The sequence below is a fragment of the Larus michahellis genome, chromosome 3 (assembly GCF_964199755.1).
Source record: "Larus michahellis chromosome 3, bLarMic1.1, whole genome shotgun sequence".
Taxonomy (NCBI): domain Eukaryota; kingdom Metazoa; phylum Chordata; class Aves; order Charadriiformes; family Laridae; genus Larus; species Larus michahellis.
The window spans coordinates 121,330,016-121,349,098 of NC_133898.1; the positions used below are offsets into that span (position 1 = coordinate 121,330,016).

The following is a 19,083-nucleotide window of genomic DNA, read 5'->3' on the forward strand; positions in this document are numbered from 1 at the left end:
TGCTTTGAGTTCCTGGAATAAAAAGTTCAATTAATATATGTATAATATTCAGGTTGGAGAAATGGTACAGACTGTGTTGTCTTCCCAAGCACCTCGACCCAGGGAGTCTGTGATGACAAAGTATCTGCTACATCAGGACTAAAATAATCAAAGCTGATTAAAAAAGTGATCACTAACACAGCACTGATTAAACATTTACCATAAATTGAACTACATCTTCAGGCTTGTGCTTTGCTGATTTGAAGGCAGCCAGTCGGGTAACAACGACAATACGATACTCTACATGGCCAGACATCATCTTCCCACGGATTTCCTGGTATTCCGGCACTGACAAATCCAGCCCTGTGTGCGCATTCTGAATTTGCCTAGGGAAGAAAATACAAGCAGAGTTCAGGCATTGGCAAAAAGACTTCTAATTGACCCTCTCCAAGGATCCAGTTCAAAGCTTAAGAAAGTCAGTGCAAAGACTCCCATTTCAACGGAACAGCATACAGACCCTACCCCAACACTGTTCCTACTCTGCAACAATACAAATTTGGACTTGGCCTGCTTCCTATATTCTACCTCAAAGCACCTGCCAGTGGCCACTGCAGACAAAATGCCCGGAATATAGCATTTCTGGGAACAGAAGATGGGGATTCATTCAGAACTCACATTCACTCACAGGAGCTGAAGATGCTGTCCTCCCCAGCAGGGCAGATGAGAAGATCCCAGGATCTCTCATCACAGCTTGTTTTGAAGCAAAGGTCTGTTCGCTACAATTCAGTTCACTACAATTCACGCCAAGCCCTGTCCGCCTCTCCTTTGCCTTAGGACATCCCCAGGAATGACAGAGACAATAGCAGAAAGGGGCCATGAAAGGAAGAAGGAGCTTGCTGGAGTGGAGGGACAAGGAGAGGTTTGTGAAGAGACAACTAGGGAACTAGATTAAAGCCTGAAATACAAAGAGAAGTTGCTGGAGCGCCTGCTGGGCCAACCACGCAGTTTCCATCCATGAAGATCCTTGAGGAGAATTAGACAAACACCTACCAAGACTGAGCAAGTTAAAGGAGTACATGATCTCTTTGAGCTGCCTTCTGGTCTTGACTGCCTGACAGTCTTGCTGCCAAATAGCATAAAAAGTACACTAGCTAAAGTATCTCAGCTTTCCCACAGAAAATCCCACTGGAAACAAAACCACCTGTCCTTTCATAACCAGTTGAAGTAGACAAAGAATCACAGCCTTAACCTCTGAGAGCTGCCAGCAGTCAGAGCCACCCATGGCTCCTCTTGGAGGAAAATGCAAGAAGGGAGCTGCTGCATTTTCTTCTCCTGCCAGCTTCAGATCCACTGAACCGTTGCATCACCTTCCCCGTGGATTGCTACACAAGGAATTATCTAGGACATTTTTGCAAGAGGAATGCCAGGATCATATTGTAGGGCTCAGGCATCAAGAAGTAAGACCAAGCAGCTGCTGTTGGGGCACAAGAGAATGGTACATTTAATGACATAGTCTGTTTCAATAGACTGGAAACGAAAAAACTGATCAGAGATCCTTTCCCCAAAGTTACCCCCACGCTAAGCCACAGCACACTCACTTCTGCTGCCGCTGGAACCACGCACCCTGCCAGAATCAGAAAGAAGTTTATCATCCAAGGCATTGAATGCTCTCTGAACATACCTCTAAGTGCATCCTTCCTATGTATGAGTGAATGTTTTTTAATGAAATCAGAAAGAACTGTTTAAAAAAAAAATAATTTTATCTTCATTAAATATTTCTTGTTTTTTAACCTTAGCCATATGGGGAATGTCAAGTCCCATCTTCCCTGGACTTCCTGTAGATTCCAGAGACGTCTTGTGGAAATTTTGCCTCTTTTTTTTTTGGAAGTTTAGATTTATTAACACAGATGCCCTTCACCTAAGGATACACAAGGCATACAAACTTAAAATAAAGTTTAAAGAGGTTTAAACAATCTAGTTTCAAACAAAGTTTCAAAAGACTCCTCTCACCATGTCAAAACCTGACCAGTTCTTTTGAAATTTGAGTTTTTCCAAGAAGGCAACCTCTGCATCTCCAGTACAAAACTGAATAAAAAGAGAACTCCCATATCTCGAGATATTCTCTTTCTAAAGAGAATATCTCGAGAGTTGTCTATAAATCAGATAGCAACAAACAAGGACACAGGCCTGATTTTGTACCCAGTCCTCTTTGCAAGTCATGTTTAAAACATTAAGGCTTAAACAGCTCTACCGTCGCCAAGATTTTATACTATTTTAAATGCCATTCTGTTTGCTCAGATTCAGCCAAGGACTTGACTTTACACTAACAGACAAAATTTTGTTCTCAGTTACATGTTGTCGGGCTCGAAACAGAGAATCAATAGTGCTTATGTATAAATACCTAGGTGCCTGGCTTTCACACAGCGGTCTGTTGAACCTGTAAGTAACAGTTGCTATCTGGAGCATTGCCTCCTTCAGTGGCAGCCAAAATGCTGACTCAAAGGACACCTGCCAGTAAAATCAGCTGGATCTGAGGTTTTTAGAAATGCTGGAAATGCTCTTCAGATGTGCAGTCACTCAAAAGTGCAGCTATGACAGCAAAAAGGTCTGTCGGATGGTACTCTGGAGTGACTTACTTCTGTTAACATAGCCACAGACAGAGTATAAATGACAAATTAACTGGCTTTTCACTTCTGATGTAAATAAAAGGGAAAAACACCAGTACACCATCCTTCCTGAATGGCCTTATTTAGCTTAAAACACCAACCACATACAGATGTACTCAGATGACATATCAACAACTTCAGTGTAAGAGCTGCTCCATCAGAGTTCTAAAAATGTCATAAAGTTAATAAGGACCTTAACACACATCCAGGGTTTTTGCTTTTAAAGTTGTTAAAAGCCTTAGCTAAAATGACTGTAATGGAAAGCGACTGGAGGGAAGGGGAATAGCTACATTTTTGTTTGTTTACTTTAGGCCTCCTGATCACTTTCATTATCATCTCTTACAGGAAACCTACCACCATTATATCTTCCATAGCAATAGGATTGTGTTTTTGAAAATATAAAAATTATTCTACATGAAGAGAAATCAGCAGGGAGGCTGAGACAGATACAGCGTAATATTCAAAGCGCACACTAGTTCTTGGAATGCCTGACTTTCAAAATAAGCAGCCCCCAGTGTTTTAATTCATTCAATACTGTTGTTGTTATTCAAGCAGAAGCAGCACCTACAAATCCCAAGACAGAATATAGTTTCATTGCATTTTTCACATCAAACACAATTATTTTTACACTAGTATCTTTAAAAAAGAAGCAAACAGGAGAAGGCTGGTTGTTTAAACAGGACACACAGGCTTATTGCTTCCACTCCTTATTTAAATCTAGCTTGTGTATCTCTAAGTTACGCTTTTGTTTACAATACAGATGGTTCAGGGGAGACTTGGGCACACAGTTAACTTTCCTAACATGAACCACTTCACCTGAACACAAGGAGACCATTCAAACCAGTAAAACCGCGCTTGCACAATCTGATCATGCAGGATCGGCACGGGACCGAGGAAAAGGAGACTATATAAGGGTCAGCTGAACAGAGCAGTTTCCACAATTCACAAAAGAGCCACAATTTTTTATTCCTGTCTTTTGATTTGCATATAAGGTAGAGGTTTTTTATTTTAATTAATCTGCTTTCTGTGCTGAAAGGCCAAGATGGGAGAGAAGGGAAAGCAGCCGCTGCAAGCAGGAATGCAAAGTAAGGGATGCAAGTGCTGTGATCAGAGAAACTTTATACCGGTGTCTGTGCGGCCAGGAGAGTGGACTATGCACTTTCTGCCCTGGTAAAGTCAGCCCTATCAGCAGCAATCTCTGCCCAAAGGGAACCAAACTGCGACGACCCAGGTCATAGTAAAAGGAGGAAAAACTTGTACAACTAGTTTATTCATTAAGTGAAGGCAAAATATCCGACACAAATTAGCCAGCAAACTTCTTTATTTCTTGGTATAGTCTAACTACAAGTGTACAGATTATTATTTATAGCAACTAGGAATCCTATTCCCAAAACCAGTATGTATAAAGAGTGAAAAAGATCACAACTATACAGCTATCTTATCTCACAAGCTAGAAAATATATTCTTTTGCTAAAGCCTTAATCCCACACATATATAGATATCCAATTTTATCACTGAAAGCATTCCAATATCAGTGGGACACTTTGCAAGTGGTAAAGTCTATTGACTGTTAAATAAATCCAGGTGTTTAGATTTCCATTTCCAAGGGTAAACCTAATAGAAAGTCAGTCCTACAAAACATGCACGTGAGCTGTCAGATACGTTTGAAGGCTCAAGGCCACTGCTCCAAAGGAAGTCAGGCCCTGATAGAGCCAAACATTTAAGGATTAAAATAATGGCTGTGAAGTTAACGTGATTGAAATACTTGCTACTTATGTCCTAGGAGGTAGATGTGTGAGGCGAGACCTTGCTGAATCAACATTTCTGTTTCTCATGTCACATCTGATAGGGAACTGCTTTCATGTGGTCTCAGATATCTCACGGGCATAAAAAAAGAGAGAGAGATCTATCATTTCTCTATAAAGATTACCACAAGTATTTTTTCTTGAGGCATTTCTCTTAAGGGTTCATTTGCCACATCTAGAAAAACACAGGTTTTAAAAAATTTAATGCAACTGGAAAAAGCACCTCTGCACCCACCTGTGGCATGGCTGCAAGAAGGTGAGAAAACAAAGTAAGGTTATTTTGCCCATCCCTGGCCTAACTTCAAGCCCAGTCAGGCTGCCCGCGGCCTGGTGGACACGAGGGACAGGCCGCAGGGCACGGTGGCGTTTGGGGTCAGCCAAAAGCACTGCCAATACCGCGCCTCAAAGACACCGGTGTATGCTTCAGGGCGAATTTTAATTCTTCCGAGCCACCTCGAACTACTGACAACGAAAAGCCGTTTCTGGAGCACACGTCGCGTCCCCAGCAACGTGGAAGGGAAACGGCCCTAAGTTACCACAGGAGGAAAGGACCCAACAGCTGCTGTTACACAGGACGGGCGAGACAACTGTCATCTCTCCCGGCTGTGAAATGCCACAAAAACTCACAGAACCGCGAATTATCCGAAGTGTCCTAGGGCCAGACCAACGCGGCCCGCCTCGGCCTCCCCTCAGATCCGCCATCGCCCTCAGCGCCCGCCGTCCCTCGGCCTCCCCTCAGCGCCCGCCCCGGGCTCCCCGCGAGGCGCCGGCCGCGGCCCCGCGAAGGGAAGGCCGCTGTAGCGCCCATAGCGGCAGGCGAAGTTGAAGCGGGTGGCGGGATCGCTTCTCCCCCGGTACCTGGTGGTGACCAGCACGGCGGGTGCCGGGCTGTGCTGCATGGCGGTGGGAAGCGGCGTCGCTGCCCCACCCCGGATCGGCACCGTCCCGGGCGGAGAGGCCGCGTCCGGCCGTCACGGGGTCCCGCCTCTCACCCTTCCTTCCCTCGGGCTGGTAGCGGCCGCCCTCCCGGATGTTTGCCAGCGGACGGCTGCGGTGCAAAACGGCGGCTGGGAAGAAATGAGGGGAAGAAAACGTCCGGGCCAGGGGAGAAAAAAAAAAAGCAATGCCGTAGTCGGCAGGATTCGAACCTGCGCGGGGAGACCCCAATGGATTTCTAGTCCATCGCCTTAACCACTCGGCCACGACTACACCGACGGGAAGCCGCTTTGGCACCAAACCTGCAGTAATTCATTCTGCGCCCGCTTCTTTCTTTATGGGACGAAAACATTCAAAACATCTCCCCGGTGACATGCGTGCCCTCCTCCCCGGTGGAAATAGCCTTAAAATAGCCGGCACGATGCTGCCGCAGACCGTGAGCCTCACTAAAAGGCTGCCCGGCGTCCGGGCGCCTCCCCCGCCGCCGCGCCTCGCCCTCCGCCGGGCAAAGAGCGCAGCCGGGAGCCGCAGTGCCCCGGCCGCAGGGCTGCTCGGTTCGCTCCAACTGTTTTTTTTATTTTGGAAAGAAAGCAGCAAGGAGCTGCTCCCTCTGCTGCCCTCCGCTGGCACCCACAGGTGGCCCGGCGAGCCCAGCTTCGTTTTCTCGCTTCTGGGTCCTTCTTCTTTCTCGGTGCATCTCTGCGCGGAGCTTCTGCAGGGAAACACCGAGAAAAAAAGCTTCGCACTGGGCACAGCTTTCTGCCGCCTGCTGCTCACGCTTCAATATCACGGCAGAAAACTAAGGAGATGGTGGGGAATATTAGAAAAACAATAGAAAGCAGATGCTGCATCAGTGCAGCCACCCCCCGAACAGGCTCTGCACCCCGAGTGGGTACGCAGTGGGTCCAGGGGTGCCCCCAGAGAGGAGCAGCCCCCTAAAAGAGAGGACCTGGTACATGGATAAAAGCTTTTCATCCCAGAAAGAAACAGCTGGATGAGCTGGGGATGTGATGGAAGTCTGGCAAAATCAAGAGAGCTCCAAAGGTGGCAGATATAGAATGGTCTTTCGCTGCTTCTGGTGAAACGAGAAGTCTGGAGCATGAAACTCGTGAGTCAAAACAAACAAAAAGGGGAGACTTCCTAAGTGGAGTTCCTTCCCAAACCCTGGTTGTTTTCTCTCTCTGGCTATTGCCACTGGAAACTTTTTGTTAAGCAGAGTGTAAATACCACTGCAAGGCTTCAGCCTTCCTGGCACAGGAATTGTGATTGCCAGAATTGCTGCAAGCCGCTAGAAAACACTTTTGAAAGGTGAATCATTCTCATGTGGCCTCTGAAGGGTTAAAAAGCTCTGGGCTGGAGTTCCTGAAAGCATTTGTATATCCTAAATAGTTATATGTCTAAATGAGTTACTTCTCTAATGGTATTTTTATCCCTGTTTGGCTTCCTGGATAATCCAATTTATTCAGATAGTAATAGGAGTAAGCAGCTGGCAGTTTGCCGCCTGAGACAGCAAAAATAGAGCAGGCCCTGAGCCGTGAGCCCCCGCTGAGGCGGTGCTTGTGGCACTTGCTGAGCAGTGTCCATCCAAACGCTGCCGAGTGCCTGGGAAGATGCTTCAAAAACTGAGGCTTTTCTCCCCAAATAGAAGTGTCTGCTTGTGCCCAGTATGCTACTAGGCTCTGTCTTTGACCTGGAGAGGTTGTGTGCACTATGTCAGTATGCACGTGAAGAAGTCCAAGCACTGCCTATTTCTCTGATTTCTTAGCAAGTCTCATCACATGTGGGATTTTTACAAGTCCACAGCCTGTGTCGTCAAAGCATCATGTGGTTGGAAACTAAAACAAATGTCTCAGTGCTGATGACCTCTAAAGTTATGGAAAGAATCAGCTGACTTACCCATGAGTTTAGAGTAGGGTCTTTAATCAGGTGGTGACTGTGAAGAGTGCATTTCTGAGTGAATCTCGGCATAAAAGGTGCACAAAAGTCAAACTCAACAGAAGCAAACTGTAATATGCCATTAGAGCTGTCTGCTGCAGCTGAGCCTTTTTCAGAAGCAACCTCACAGAATACTTGGAGTTTGATTTCCGTATTGCTTTGGATGCTACATAGAAAATTTCTTCCGTTGGACCCATTATTTTTTTCTTTTTTTCTGGCAGAAGAGAGCACGTCAATGAGCGCTGGCCAGATCCTGCACCCAGGCCGTCAGGCACAGTGGCACTGATCGTCAGCGTAGCTGATTATCAATTGGAGATGTGCAGGGGAAGGCCTATGGGAGGATGTGCAGCAAATCTGAGAACTAATACCAGTAACAGTCATCACTAATGCAGGTACCATTTCCTACCAATATTTGTGTTACCCTCAGCTGTTCCTGTCACCCTCAAGGGTCTCCCTTGCCTCAGTTCAGTTGTGTATAAGCAAAGGAAAGAGGAAGAAACTCTCTGAAGTCTCAGGGCTCTTTTCTTTGGAACCGATGGCTTTTTTCCTGCTTTTTAACTCTCCAGTGTTGATTGGTTTAGTAGGTTGCTTGGTTTATTTTTATTTTTTTTTCTTCCTTTCTGGCCCCTCAACAAACTGAATCAACATATTCATGCAGTCGGTATTCAGTGGCGTAAATTATACATAGCTGCAGCATCTCTGTAACAAAACTATTAATGAATTTGCATAGCATAACTGCCCATATACAATCCCATATTTTTTACTTTGTTGGAGCCTCTCTGGTTTCTAACTAGATGAGGCAAGGTCAAAGATGACTGCTCCAAGTGGAAGAAGATGCTCAAAGAAAAGGAGGCCAGTCTGATTTCAGTCAAAGGCCTCTAGAAAGTGAAAGAGAAGAACGAATGGGAGACAAGTAATTAAGCTCAGTAAGTGGTTGGAAGGACCTTCATTTGTGTTCAACACATCTGAGTATTGGTCAGTCTCCATAAGAAGAGCTCTAGCTGACAGATGGTATCATCCTGCAAACCTAAAGCAGTAGCCCCCACAACACAGGGGTTTAAAACAGAATCGTAGAATCATAGGGTTGGAAGGGACCTCTGAAGATCATCTAGTCCAACCCCCCTGCCAGAGCAGGGTCACCCAGAGCAGGTCTCACAGGAACGCGTCCAGGTGGATTTTAAATGTCTCCAGAGACGGAGACTCCACCACCTCTCTGGGCAGCCTGTTGCAGTGCTCTGCCACCCTCAAAGTAAAGTTCCTCCTCATGTTTAGGTGGAACTGCCTATGCTCAAAGAAGCAAGGTTTAAAAAAAGAATTTAAGGAGAGATGCATATAACCTTTATAGCTGGTGTAGCTGTTTCATGAGTCAAGTGGCTGTTTCAGTTTTTACAAGCACCCTCACTGAAAATCTTTTAGCTGTCATTATTTCACTGAAATAAAGAGAAAAAGTAATGAGCTATTCTCAGAAATCAAAACTTAGAGACCTAACCCCAACAGCAATACAGTATCCTTATAAATCTCATAATTTTGAGACACCTTTTGAACATTTGAGTCCAATAATACAGTTCTGCTGATCTGGGAGCACCCACTACATAACCAGTTTACGACCTGCATTCTGAGCAGGTCGTTTTTTTCCATAAAAACCTTCTTGTCACATTGAAGTAGTCTAAGTTTCCACTATATCTAGAGGATTATCACTTTGTGCTATGAAACAAGAACTATCTTCCCTCAGAGCAACTATGTCTAGCACTGGCAGGGCTCTCAGAGAAGAGGGCTCCTGGAAGCTCGGCACTTGGCTGGTAAATGAGTCAGTATCATTCTCTTTCCCCACCTCTTAATGAAATCCCTCTTAGGGACCAAAAATTGTTTCTACTCTCCTTCCACAGTACTTATCTGCTCTCCTACCTGCTGACTGCACATGCAGGAGCAGGTCCTGCAGGTGTTTCCTTAAACACAAGGAGAAGAGCTGAAAGGCCGTGTAATGGGGAAGGGGTTGGGATGTTATCCTGTGCTCCGTGCCTGAACTCTTATCAAAGGCATCCGATGAGGCGTGCATCCTCCGTGACCCTGCATCAAACCTCTGCCCTGCAGGGTCACAGATCAAGATGACCCTGCTTTGAACTACCTTCCAAAACCCCAGTCCCAGACACTCAGCACAGCCCCATGGCGTGTAGATATTGCAGACCCCATGCCTCAGGCACCCAGGTGAGGGTGACTTTTGCTCAGGGAGGGTGAGCATCAGCTGTGTTTGCCTCTGGACTAATTTTTCTGCCCACTAGAGAGCACTCAAATACAACCTATAGACCAGGGACGGGTTGCTGGTGCTAACTGCAATCCCCAGCTGTGTCTCACCCTTTGGGACCCAACTGCCCAGCTCCTTTCTTGCACGGTCAATCCCACCAACTCCCATTGAACCCTCAGCTCATGCTCAAAACTTGACTCAGGGACCAGTTGCACTGGGATTTTTCTGCAGAGGTGAAGCCAGACAGTAATATGACTACATTTGCAGTTAGGGCTGATATTTGTATTTACTTTTTATATGCAGTTTTACTCCCAATAGTTAAACTAAGAGCCTTTCGTGGACTCATAAGCCAGAGGAGTTTTCTCAGCCACCTGCCTCAACACGAAGAGGGTTGTGGGGGACCAAGGGTTAGGTTTACAGTTGGACTCGACGATCTTAAGGGTCTTTTCCAGCCTAAATGATTCTATGATTCTATTCTAAGTGGGAGCGGGATAAAAAAGGAGGAGAAGAAAGAAATGCTAAAGGTTAGAAATCAGGAGCCTACAGCTCCTGTCCTCCATGTCCTCTCCCTGTGCTAGTACAGGGCTTTTCTGCCAGAGAATAGATCATTCTCCATCCACTGGGCTGGAGCAGGACAGGCAAGGAAATACAGGGAGAAGTGATGGAGATGCATCCATCATCCCCCTCCCCAGTGCTCAGAAAGGGGCACAGACATGTTTGCTGTCCCTTGCTAGACATGACTCAAAAGCTCTTCCCTTGGCCCTTGCTACGGAGACCTAAAAAAACATGTGAAAGAGGTTTTTGCAAGGACTTGGACAAGCTCAGATGGCTCGGGGTCCGGCAGGTGACTGCAGAGCTTGTGGCCTGAAACCTGTGAGGTAGCCAGGTCCTCTGCAGAGCTTATGGTCTGATGCCTGTGAGTTAACTGACAAGCAGGTCCTGGCCACCTTGGGGAACAAATTGGTGCCAAAGTACTGACCTGTTTGGTGAGCGGGCAATGGGAAACATCGGCAGCGAGGAGTGCGTTGGAGGGCAGCCGTAGCGGAGACCCCAGACCTGAGAGGTGAAGGGGACAGTCCTTCCCTATCCCTTCAGCTGTGGCTGGGACGTGGAAAAAGCAGGTTTGCACCAGGTAGCCTTTTGCCTCTTGTGCTGGAGGACTGCCCACCAGGTGTCTTCTGCAGGCCCTGAGTTCCCACAAAGGGTTAAAGTGAGGAAGAAAAACCTCCCAAAGCCTGTTAAAATATTGAGTGATTTGTGGCTGGGGTCTGTTCATTCAGCTCGATGCAAACGGACTGCAGCCCTATAGTTTAATCCCTCTCTGTTCCCCATGAGGGGACAGGGGTTCTCCATCGGGGCCAAAATGTGTGACCCCATGAACTCGTCCCAGAGTCAACGTCTGTCTCCCGGCCGCTGAGCAGGGATCAGGTCCTGCAGCACTGCATCCCTGCTTGGCTGTGATTCTTGGCAGCTCATGGATTTGCTTTTCATCTCCCCCAAGACAGCAGGCAAACAAGAGTGAGCTTATAAACCCAGGGGGAATTGTCCACCAATTCTTGAATTGCTGGCAGAGGGCTTTGCCTGTAAGCATGGCAGGATGAGGAGAAATCAGAGCCCTGCTCAGGGTATAGTAAATAAAATGGGGGGAAGAAAGCAAGGCAGAGGAACGTATTTAAAAACAAAATAAATTGGCTATGGAAGCACATTTTAAAAGCTGAACATGAAACTTTTTTTCATGATTCATATTGGGAGAAATACAATATTATTTAATTACTGAAAAAGGCTACACTAGAGTAACAAGATTCCAGGGAGATGACCAGTCACTTTATCACTCTGGTCAGATGACAATTACAAGACCCAGATGTGAACTACTAGGAGATTTTATACTAGGGCTGGGCTTCTCTGTGAGTTTCAATGGTAGCCAAAATGGTAGATTTAAAGTTCACTCTTGTTATACGACGTGGTAAGGTTGTTGATAGCCTGTCAAGGCAGCCTTTTAATCTACACACCTCCTAAAGTCAGGATGGAGTTATTCTGGGGAGAACAGAGGAGAGTTATGTAGCTCTTCTTCTTCATGCCTTATGCTCCCCCCCCCGCTTTAAACAATTAGCCTGTAATACGATAAGCCACATGTCAGGAATAGTCTAGCAGAAACCACAGGTAATCCCAGCTGAAAGATAAACCTGGCTCTTGACCTGCTGCAGCTCTGGAATTAAAATTCCACCTCTCTTAAGTTTGGGGGTCGTAGGTAGATCTCAATTTACAGTGTCTATGGGTAGGCAATGGAATGAGGCCTAAATGGTTGAAATTCATGACTTTAGAAGCAAATGTCACCGTGTTGGTGCTCTTGTGCATTAAATATGTAGATATACTTACAGTAATTGAAAATCTAGTCAGTACGGTCTCTGGAGCTAAAAGAGTGATACAGCTGATGCATATCCAGCAAATCTCACATTTATATTGTAGGTCAAGTGAACTAAATGCTTTCTTATCACACTTCTCCCAAAGAGTAACTACTAAAATGATACTACATGGCTATTGGAGATTTCATAGAAATGGATGATTGTCCTTCAGAAAGAGAGAGGAAAATACAGCTCTAGAGATAGATGTAGCCATTTATGCTACAATGGTAGCACACAGTTTGGATATTTTTCTCATGAGCCAAGTTTTCAGCTCTCCATAAGGGAAGGAGAAGCAACCGTCACCTGGTGAGAGAGACAATCAGACTGAGGAGAATGGAAATAAAGTTTTCTTGAGAGTCCACCTTGTTCTAGCTGGTCCTGTAACCAGCTTTATCCGTTCCCTTCTCATATGACTATGCTGAAATCAGTCACTCAGAGTTCAAAGCTACAATTACAAAACCAGAATGATGAATGCTACCCAAACATTAGACGCTCAGGGGAATTGGCCTGGTGGTCTGGGCTGTGCTGAGCTGGGGAGTGGAAAGGGAGACCCAGGACTCATGGAAAAACTGATTGCACGGCAGGTGCATCCCCAGAGTCCATTAGGAGCATCCATACCAACCCTGTGGAAGGCTGGAGATTCACCTATATGTAACCTTTGCCCAAGCTGCCTGCAAGAGCAGGTGGGGACCTCTTACTGCAGAGAGGGAAAAGCTAAGATGGGAGGGAGTGTGCTTGTCCCAAGGCCCCACTGGCTTAAGTCCATCTTGAGGGGAGTGCTCTTCATTGCTCCTACTACCAGCTTCCTAGCTCCCCACCAAATACGAAAGGTCTAGACCTTTCTTTGCTCAAAAGAAAAGCCCTTGTTTTTTGGATAGCTAAAGCTCACCCCAACCTTGCTGGAATAAGCTTTTGAAAGAATGAAGCTCTTGACAATGAGCTAGGTTTCCAACACACAAGGTCATCTGCTATACCCTGCCCTGGTCTCCAGGGTCTCCAGGGCTCTATTTACACAAGTAAATTAAATAATGCCAGGGAGCAATGTCAGCACTGTGACATTGTTAAAAGGATCCCTGGTGTGTTTTCAGCTTAGGACTCTGCTGAATAGTTCCTGGGGGCAGCTCAGTTGTTAACACAAGCCAGGGACCATTCTCAACTGACAGCTTCTACATGGCCATCAGCCTTGGAGGCTAAGGGAGTTTAGCCACATGGACATGGTCTGATCCACAGCAATTGACCTTGGTGACAAAGAGTGGTCCTACAAACATTTAATTTAGGTGTATAAATGTAGCCTAAGTGGCTAGCTCTACTTGCACAATCATGTGTCCAGCTCTGGAGCCCTCAGCACAAGAAGGACATGGACCCATTCCAACAGGTCCACAAAGGTCCACGAAAATGATCAGAGGGCTGGAGCACTTATGCTATGAGGACAGGCTGAGGGAGTTGGGCTTGTTCAGCCTGGGGAAGAGAAGGCTTCGAGGAGACCTTACAGTGGCCTTCCAGTTCCTAAAGGGGGCTACAGGAAGGATGGGGAGGGAGTCTTTATCAGGGAGTGTAATGATAGGACACGGGGTAACGCCTTCAAACTGAAAGAGGGTAGATTTAGATTGGATATCAGGAAGAAATTCTTTACTGTGAGGGTGGTGAGGCACTGGAACAAGTTGCCCAGGGAAGTTGTGGGTGCCCCATCCCTGGAAGTGTTCAAGACCAGGTTGGATGGGGCTTTGAGCAGCCTGGTCTAGTGGGAGGTGTCCCTGCCCATGGCAGGGGGGTTGGAAACGGTGATCTTTAAGGTCCCTTCCAACCCAAACCATTCTATGATTCTATGTCCATCTGGAGAGCTTATGGGATGAGTCTTTACATTCACAACCTGTCTTATAAATACTGTATCCACAAGCCATCACTGTACAGAGGAAAAAACTACTGAGAAGATTCAGATCTGGGTTCACTTGCAGTTTCCACACCGCTAAAGCATCAAGGCCCGGGAAGACCTTTAACTGTCCTGGTGCCTTTGGCTCTTATTAAAACTGTCAGCCCAGACTTAATCCGCGCTGAAGGGTGAGTCCCTGCAGAAAGGATAGAGGCAGAATTTAACACCTCCTTGTTCCAAGTGCAAAGTGCTTGTTAGCAAACCAGCAGCTACCTGCTGGACAATCATTTTGTTTCATACAGGAGCCAGTCGTAGCAAATCATTTTCAGCTGCGCTTTTTTTCTGGACGCAGAGCGAGGAGCCCAAAATGGCATATTTTGACTTACTAACCTGGTGAGATCAACGTGTGAACCACAGAAATAGGCAGAACTCCCCACATACACTGCTGAAGTGACCCACGCAGTGGTGTGCTCTTCAAGGATTTCTTCAGTATCGTATGTATTTTTTTTCTACTAAATTCTGATGATCTTCTCATAAGGGAATGTGCTTTACTCAGGTGCTAAAATAGGCTCTCTGCAGGCTGCGAGGCACCCAAGACATCCACATGGTGCTGGCAGAAGAGGCAGAAAGCGTAGGACAGCCCCACTGTTTTCTGAGACAGCAGCTGGAGGTCGGGATGTCTCAGGTACCACCAGAATCCACCTTAAGCATCTGAGATGTTTCAAGTGCCTGAACTTGGACATGAACATTCGAGTGAGTAGGAACAGGCAAGTGGGCAAGGCAGAGCGAGCGCGTTGCCTGCATCAAATATAAAAGGCAGAAACATGTTACCTAAACACTGATGTCAGCATAGCCCACACCAACTTGCGGTCTCTGCGGAGAGCTGTAGGTAGGGGGTTGTCAACACGTGCCACTATAATGTATTAGGAAATCAAGGTTATTGCTAATAGGGCAGTTGACATCCCACCCAGTAAGGTGTATTTGTCCATGGAGCTGTCACTGCCCAGAGGCATGTCTTTAACTTTAGTGGGAGCACTAAGTAAATGTGCAGGGACTGCAGGATTTAATACACTGCATTCAGGGGCCAGGTGGGGGGGGTTGGAACAAGGTGATATTTAAGGTCCCTTCCAACCCAAACCATTCTATGATTCTATGATATATCTCCTCATAATGCATCTACCTAGGCAAAGTTACGCAGGCACAAACCTTGTTCTGACTTATATAGTAAAACTATGCAAAGGACCCTTAAGCGAGAGGTGATTTGCTCTTTTTATTAACTCGAGGGCTCTTTGAAACAGAGTCAGGGCAATGCAAAATAAGATGGAGCTTCGCCTGATACACCTACAGGAAAAATAACAGCTGATCCTGCAACTCACGATCAGAAGTCCCTCTGACAGCATGGCACAAAGAAAAAGGGATGCGCCTGCATAATGTATTCCTGTTTTCAGCCAATTTTCCAGCTCCTTCTCTTATATACAGTACACGCTTGTACTGGGTTGTTTTACATATGTTTCACAGCCTAAGGGGAGAGAATGCACGGAGTCTTCCAAACTGCTAGTGCCTTCCCCGTGTCATCTGTGCGTCGGAAAACACCTTGCACGGAGCCTTGCTGCTATAAATCCCTTCACCGGGAGATGGTGCTGCTGCCCTGGGAGTGATGCCTCCCTGCGAGCCCCGGCACCCCCCGGCCCTCCGCCTTCTGCTGATGCTGGGTCCCCCTGCAGCCACCCAGCCCCTCTGCTGAGGTGGGTCGAAACGGCCCTGTGGGGTGGCTTCTTCTCCTCGGACCTTCTCATGCTACTCAACAGCTGAAAGAGAAAGAGGCCCAGGGCATGAAATGTCTATCAAAAAAAAAAAAGATGGAAAAGGAAAGCAGAAATTTTGGGGTTAAAATGCAGAACTGGACAGGAGGCCACATGATACAGTGGTGGTAAAAAGTAGTGTATGAGCTGCTCAGTTTTCCCCATGGTCTATGCTTGTCTCTGTAGGGCCTTTCAGGTGAGAGGCTTCTCTCCTAACTGCCAGGTGCCCAGCCCAAATCACCCACATCCGTCGCGGAAGGACATGCTGCCTTGGCAAGAAGGTCAGAGAGACATAGTCTTTGAGAGAAGTGAGCCAGACCATGCAAAGTTGCAATCAAACACAACTTTGGACCACATCCTTTTCCCTACCCAGACACCCACCTTCCTCTGTGTCTCCTCCTCCTCACAGTCCAGCACAGCAACAGGCACAGAGGAGTTAAGGGAGGAGGACTGGGCTGGAGCAGAGCCGGTGGCAGGTCTGCTCTGGCCCTCTGCATGCCTTAGCTGACTCCCACGGCTTGTTGGTGTCCCCAGAGTTACTGTCAAGGAAACCAAAGTTGATACCTCCAGCTACCTTGTGTTGTTAGCTGCACTTAGGTAGGATGCATCCGCCTGTTGATTCCTGCTCAAGGTGATGTTCCCAAAAAGGGAGGAAATCAGTTCTTGGGGAAAGGGCTTTCTTTGCCAGAGCCCCATCACTGTGGAGAACTATTTGGGCTTGACCTTAAGGACTTCAGAGTTTAGCTCCATTTGGCTGGTCTACAGCAGAAAATAAAAGCAGGGGATTAAGAGCATTGAAGTGAACGAGAGAGCAAAAGTAGCTGTCTGACAAGGAATAAACAATCCCAAAGGATGGGAAGACAACCTAAAGGGGAAAAAAAACCCCACCTTGCTTCCATGTTCATAGCCGTGAACACCTGCGTCCAGAAAGGAGTGCGCCAGAACTGGAGTTACTGGTCAGACTTTGCACTGGGATAGAGAGCAAAGGACTTGGTTTTGGTATGGAGAAATTCTCTGTCTCGAGTGTCAGAGAAGTGAGACTGACACAACAGCCGTGAGCAGCGCTGGCTGGGGAGGGATGGGGAGAGGGTGGAGAACGGGTCTCCTGGGAATAGCTGGGAACTGGAAAGATCGGGGTCAAGTACGGTGTGCAATGTTCCCTTTCTTACGCTCCCTTGGGTGCCTGCTGGCAGGTGCTCTCCCAGCCAGGTCTCCCCTTTGGGGCTGGCTGATGCCCTCAGCTCTGAGAAGCCTTTACATAGGGGCTGAGAGATGGAGGACAAGAAGCTGGGGAGAAACAAAATAATCTGGGAGACAGATGAGAGAAAAAGGGATTGAGTGGAGGACAAAGGGTGAAATATGTAAAAAGAAGGAAGCACAGAGCAGGGCTTGAGGAGAGCTGTAGGAGAGCACTTCCCCTGGTGACACCTCACATGGACAGCCAGGGCTGGGGAGGCAGCTGAGGTCTTTCTGCATGGGCAGACCAAAACCTCTGCAACAGCCGTCTCAGCTGGGCTCTTTGGTTAATGCTGTAGGAATCACTTTCTGGAGGTACGGCTCTCCCTCCAGGAACTATTAATGAGAAGAAGATGATTAGTTAGACTGAGAAAGAAGCCAAAATGAAGGAAGGTGAATCCCACCCCTTCCGACCAGACGCTAGCCTAGACTACCACCGTAAGGACACTTGGGCTGAGTCATTGCCCTGGCTCTGCATCTGTGGCTTGGTGCACTGACAAATTATTTGCTGACCTTGCGCTTCTCAAAAAGCAAACGGGCTTTTTTTTTTTTAATTGACTGAGTGCTCAACTGTGTTTTGACTTACTATCTTCAGGTGGCTTATGCCAGACCCTGTTGACCAGATGCTGAACAGGACAATTTTCCCCCAGGGGAATGGAAAGTCTAATCCAAGAAGCTTTTATGGTTCCAGAAGGACTGAACTCTTAGCAAAGCGTTTCCATAAGTCTCCTGTCCCCTAACTAGAGTATAGTGTTCAGATAGAAATTGATGTGAGACAAGCAGAGCTTTAGACATCCAGATTGCGGTGACGTAAGGTCTCTGGGCCTGAAGGAAAGCAGCCCTACGGGGTCTTTGAATCCATCTGATGTTTCATGCATGGACTTTGTACCTTGATTTGTCTTATCTTCCCTGGCTACCCCCATGTAGACAATCAGGAAGAATTCAGCTTGGCTTCAGTTTAAGTAAATTTTGGAAGGAGCTGCTGGAAGATTTGGAAAGAAAATGATGCTGTTGCTTGGTTACTTGCTGAGCTGGTCTTGCCGTCACTTGTAGCCATCTTTCTAGAAGACATTTGTTAAGTGAAGCCACAAGAGGCTTCTTGTGTGGTCACTACATGAAAACATATTCTTCCAAATAACCACTGGCATTGATATTCTGACCACTCTGAACTTGCTCAAGACTTGGAAACGTGATTGGGCGCCGCTGGCTTAGCTAATGGAAACAGCCACAAACACCTCCAGTTTTGAAGCGTGGAGGGGGTTTGTCACTGCAGTTTATTTTTATTCCATTAAAAAGTGCCGATGACAGGAAAGATGAACATCTGTGGAGGTGCAGGGCGGTGGGAACATGGCTATTACACCAAGTACATGGTTATTGCTTGAGGGTTTCCTTTCTGCCTCAGTTTCCTCCTTTGAGAAGTGGTCTTCCGCAGCCGGTGGGGTTCTGGTTAAATCAAATACCCGCTTCTTGCCTTTGCTGAAGAGCATCTGTAGAGCAGCCCCTCTCTGGCAGGCAAGAGTCCCAGGCTGGGACCTTGCCCACAGTTGCAAAGGATGATGCAGCCATGGTAGGAGAGTCCACCCTGTCCAGGACTCAGCCCCACGCATGGAAGTGAATCAATGCTCCACACACAAAGGTCCCCAACCACCACGGACGACGCAGGAGGGCAGGCAGGGCAGTGCTGGAGACCAAGAGAGGGAGCGGAGGGAGGGAGACTGCAATGGAGGGGACAAGCCCAAGTGTCAGCCAGGCAGGAACAACTCCTTCCTGATACTGAAGGAATCAGCATAACAAAAATGTTCTCGGTAAAAAAAACAACAGGCTTAGTGAGCTGACTGCCCCCTCTTGCCAAAAACCCACCCGGAAGGGCCTATTGGTGAACGAAGAGGGAGACTGTGGTGGGACACAGTGCGAGCTGTTGAGGTACAGAAGTCAAGATCCCTCCTGGGCATACAGCCATTGACTGCATGTAATTTGGGACAGCTTCTTAGGAAAATATTAGAGGCAAACACGGCCCTTCATCTTAGGTTCTGGCAGACTTCTGGTTCCTTTAATAGTGAACAGAGTGATGGGACAGTCTCAGAACCGTGTTTTTCAGTCCGTGCTGGAGGTATGCAGAGGATTTGTAAGTGTAAGAGCAAAGAGAGACGGAGCAAGTGAGCAGGGCTGGAGCCAAGGTGACCACGTTGGTTGAGGGCCACCATGGGCAG

The 19,083-nt window shown here is 47.1% G+C and overlaps 1 protein-coding gene and 1 non-coding gene across 2 annotated transcripts in view; both read right to left on the reverse strand.

The window, feature by feature from the left end:
• Positions 1 to 5,455, reverse strand: part of HS1BP3 (HCLS1 binding protein 3) — a 52,756-nt gene extending 47,301 nt beyond the window's left edge. The window contains exons 1-2 of the mRNA XM_074581945.1: positions 5,309 to 5,455; positions 200 to 365 (exon numbers count right to left, since the gene is read on the reverse strand). Coding sequence (XP_074438046.1) covers positions 200 to 365; positions 5,309 to 5,349 — 207 coding nt within the window. The 5' untranslated portion in view covers positions 5,350 to 5,455. The remainder of the gene's footprint in view (positions 1 to 199; positions 366 to 5,308) is intronic.
• A 122-nt stretch (positions 5,456 to 5,577) lies between these two features.
• TRNAS-AGA (transfer RNA serine (anticodon AGA)) lies at positions 5,578 to 5,659 on the reverse strand. Its single transcript has one exon. It is a non-coding gene; the product is annotated as a tRNA-Ser (tRNA).
• Between the last annotated feature and the right edge of the window lie 13,424 nt (positions 5,660 to 19,083).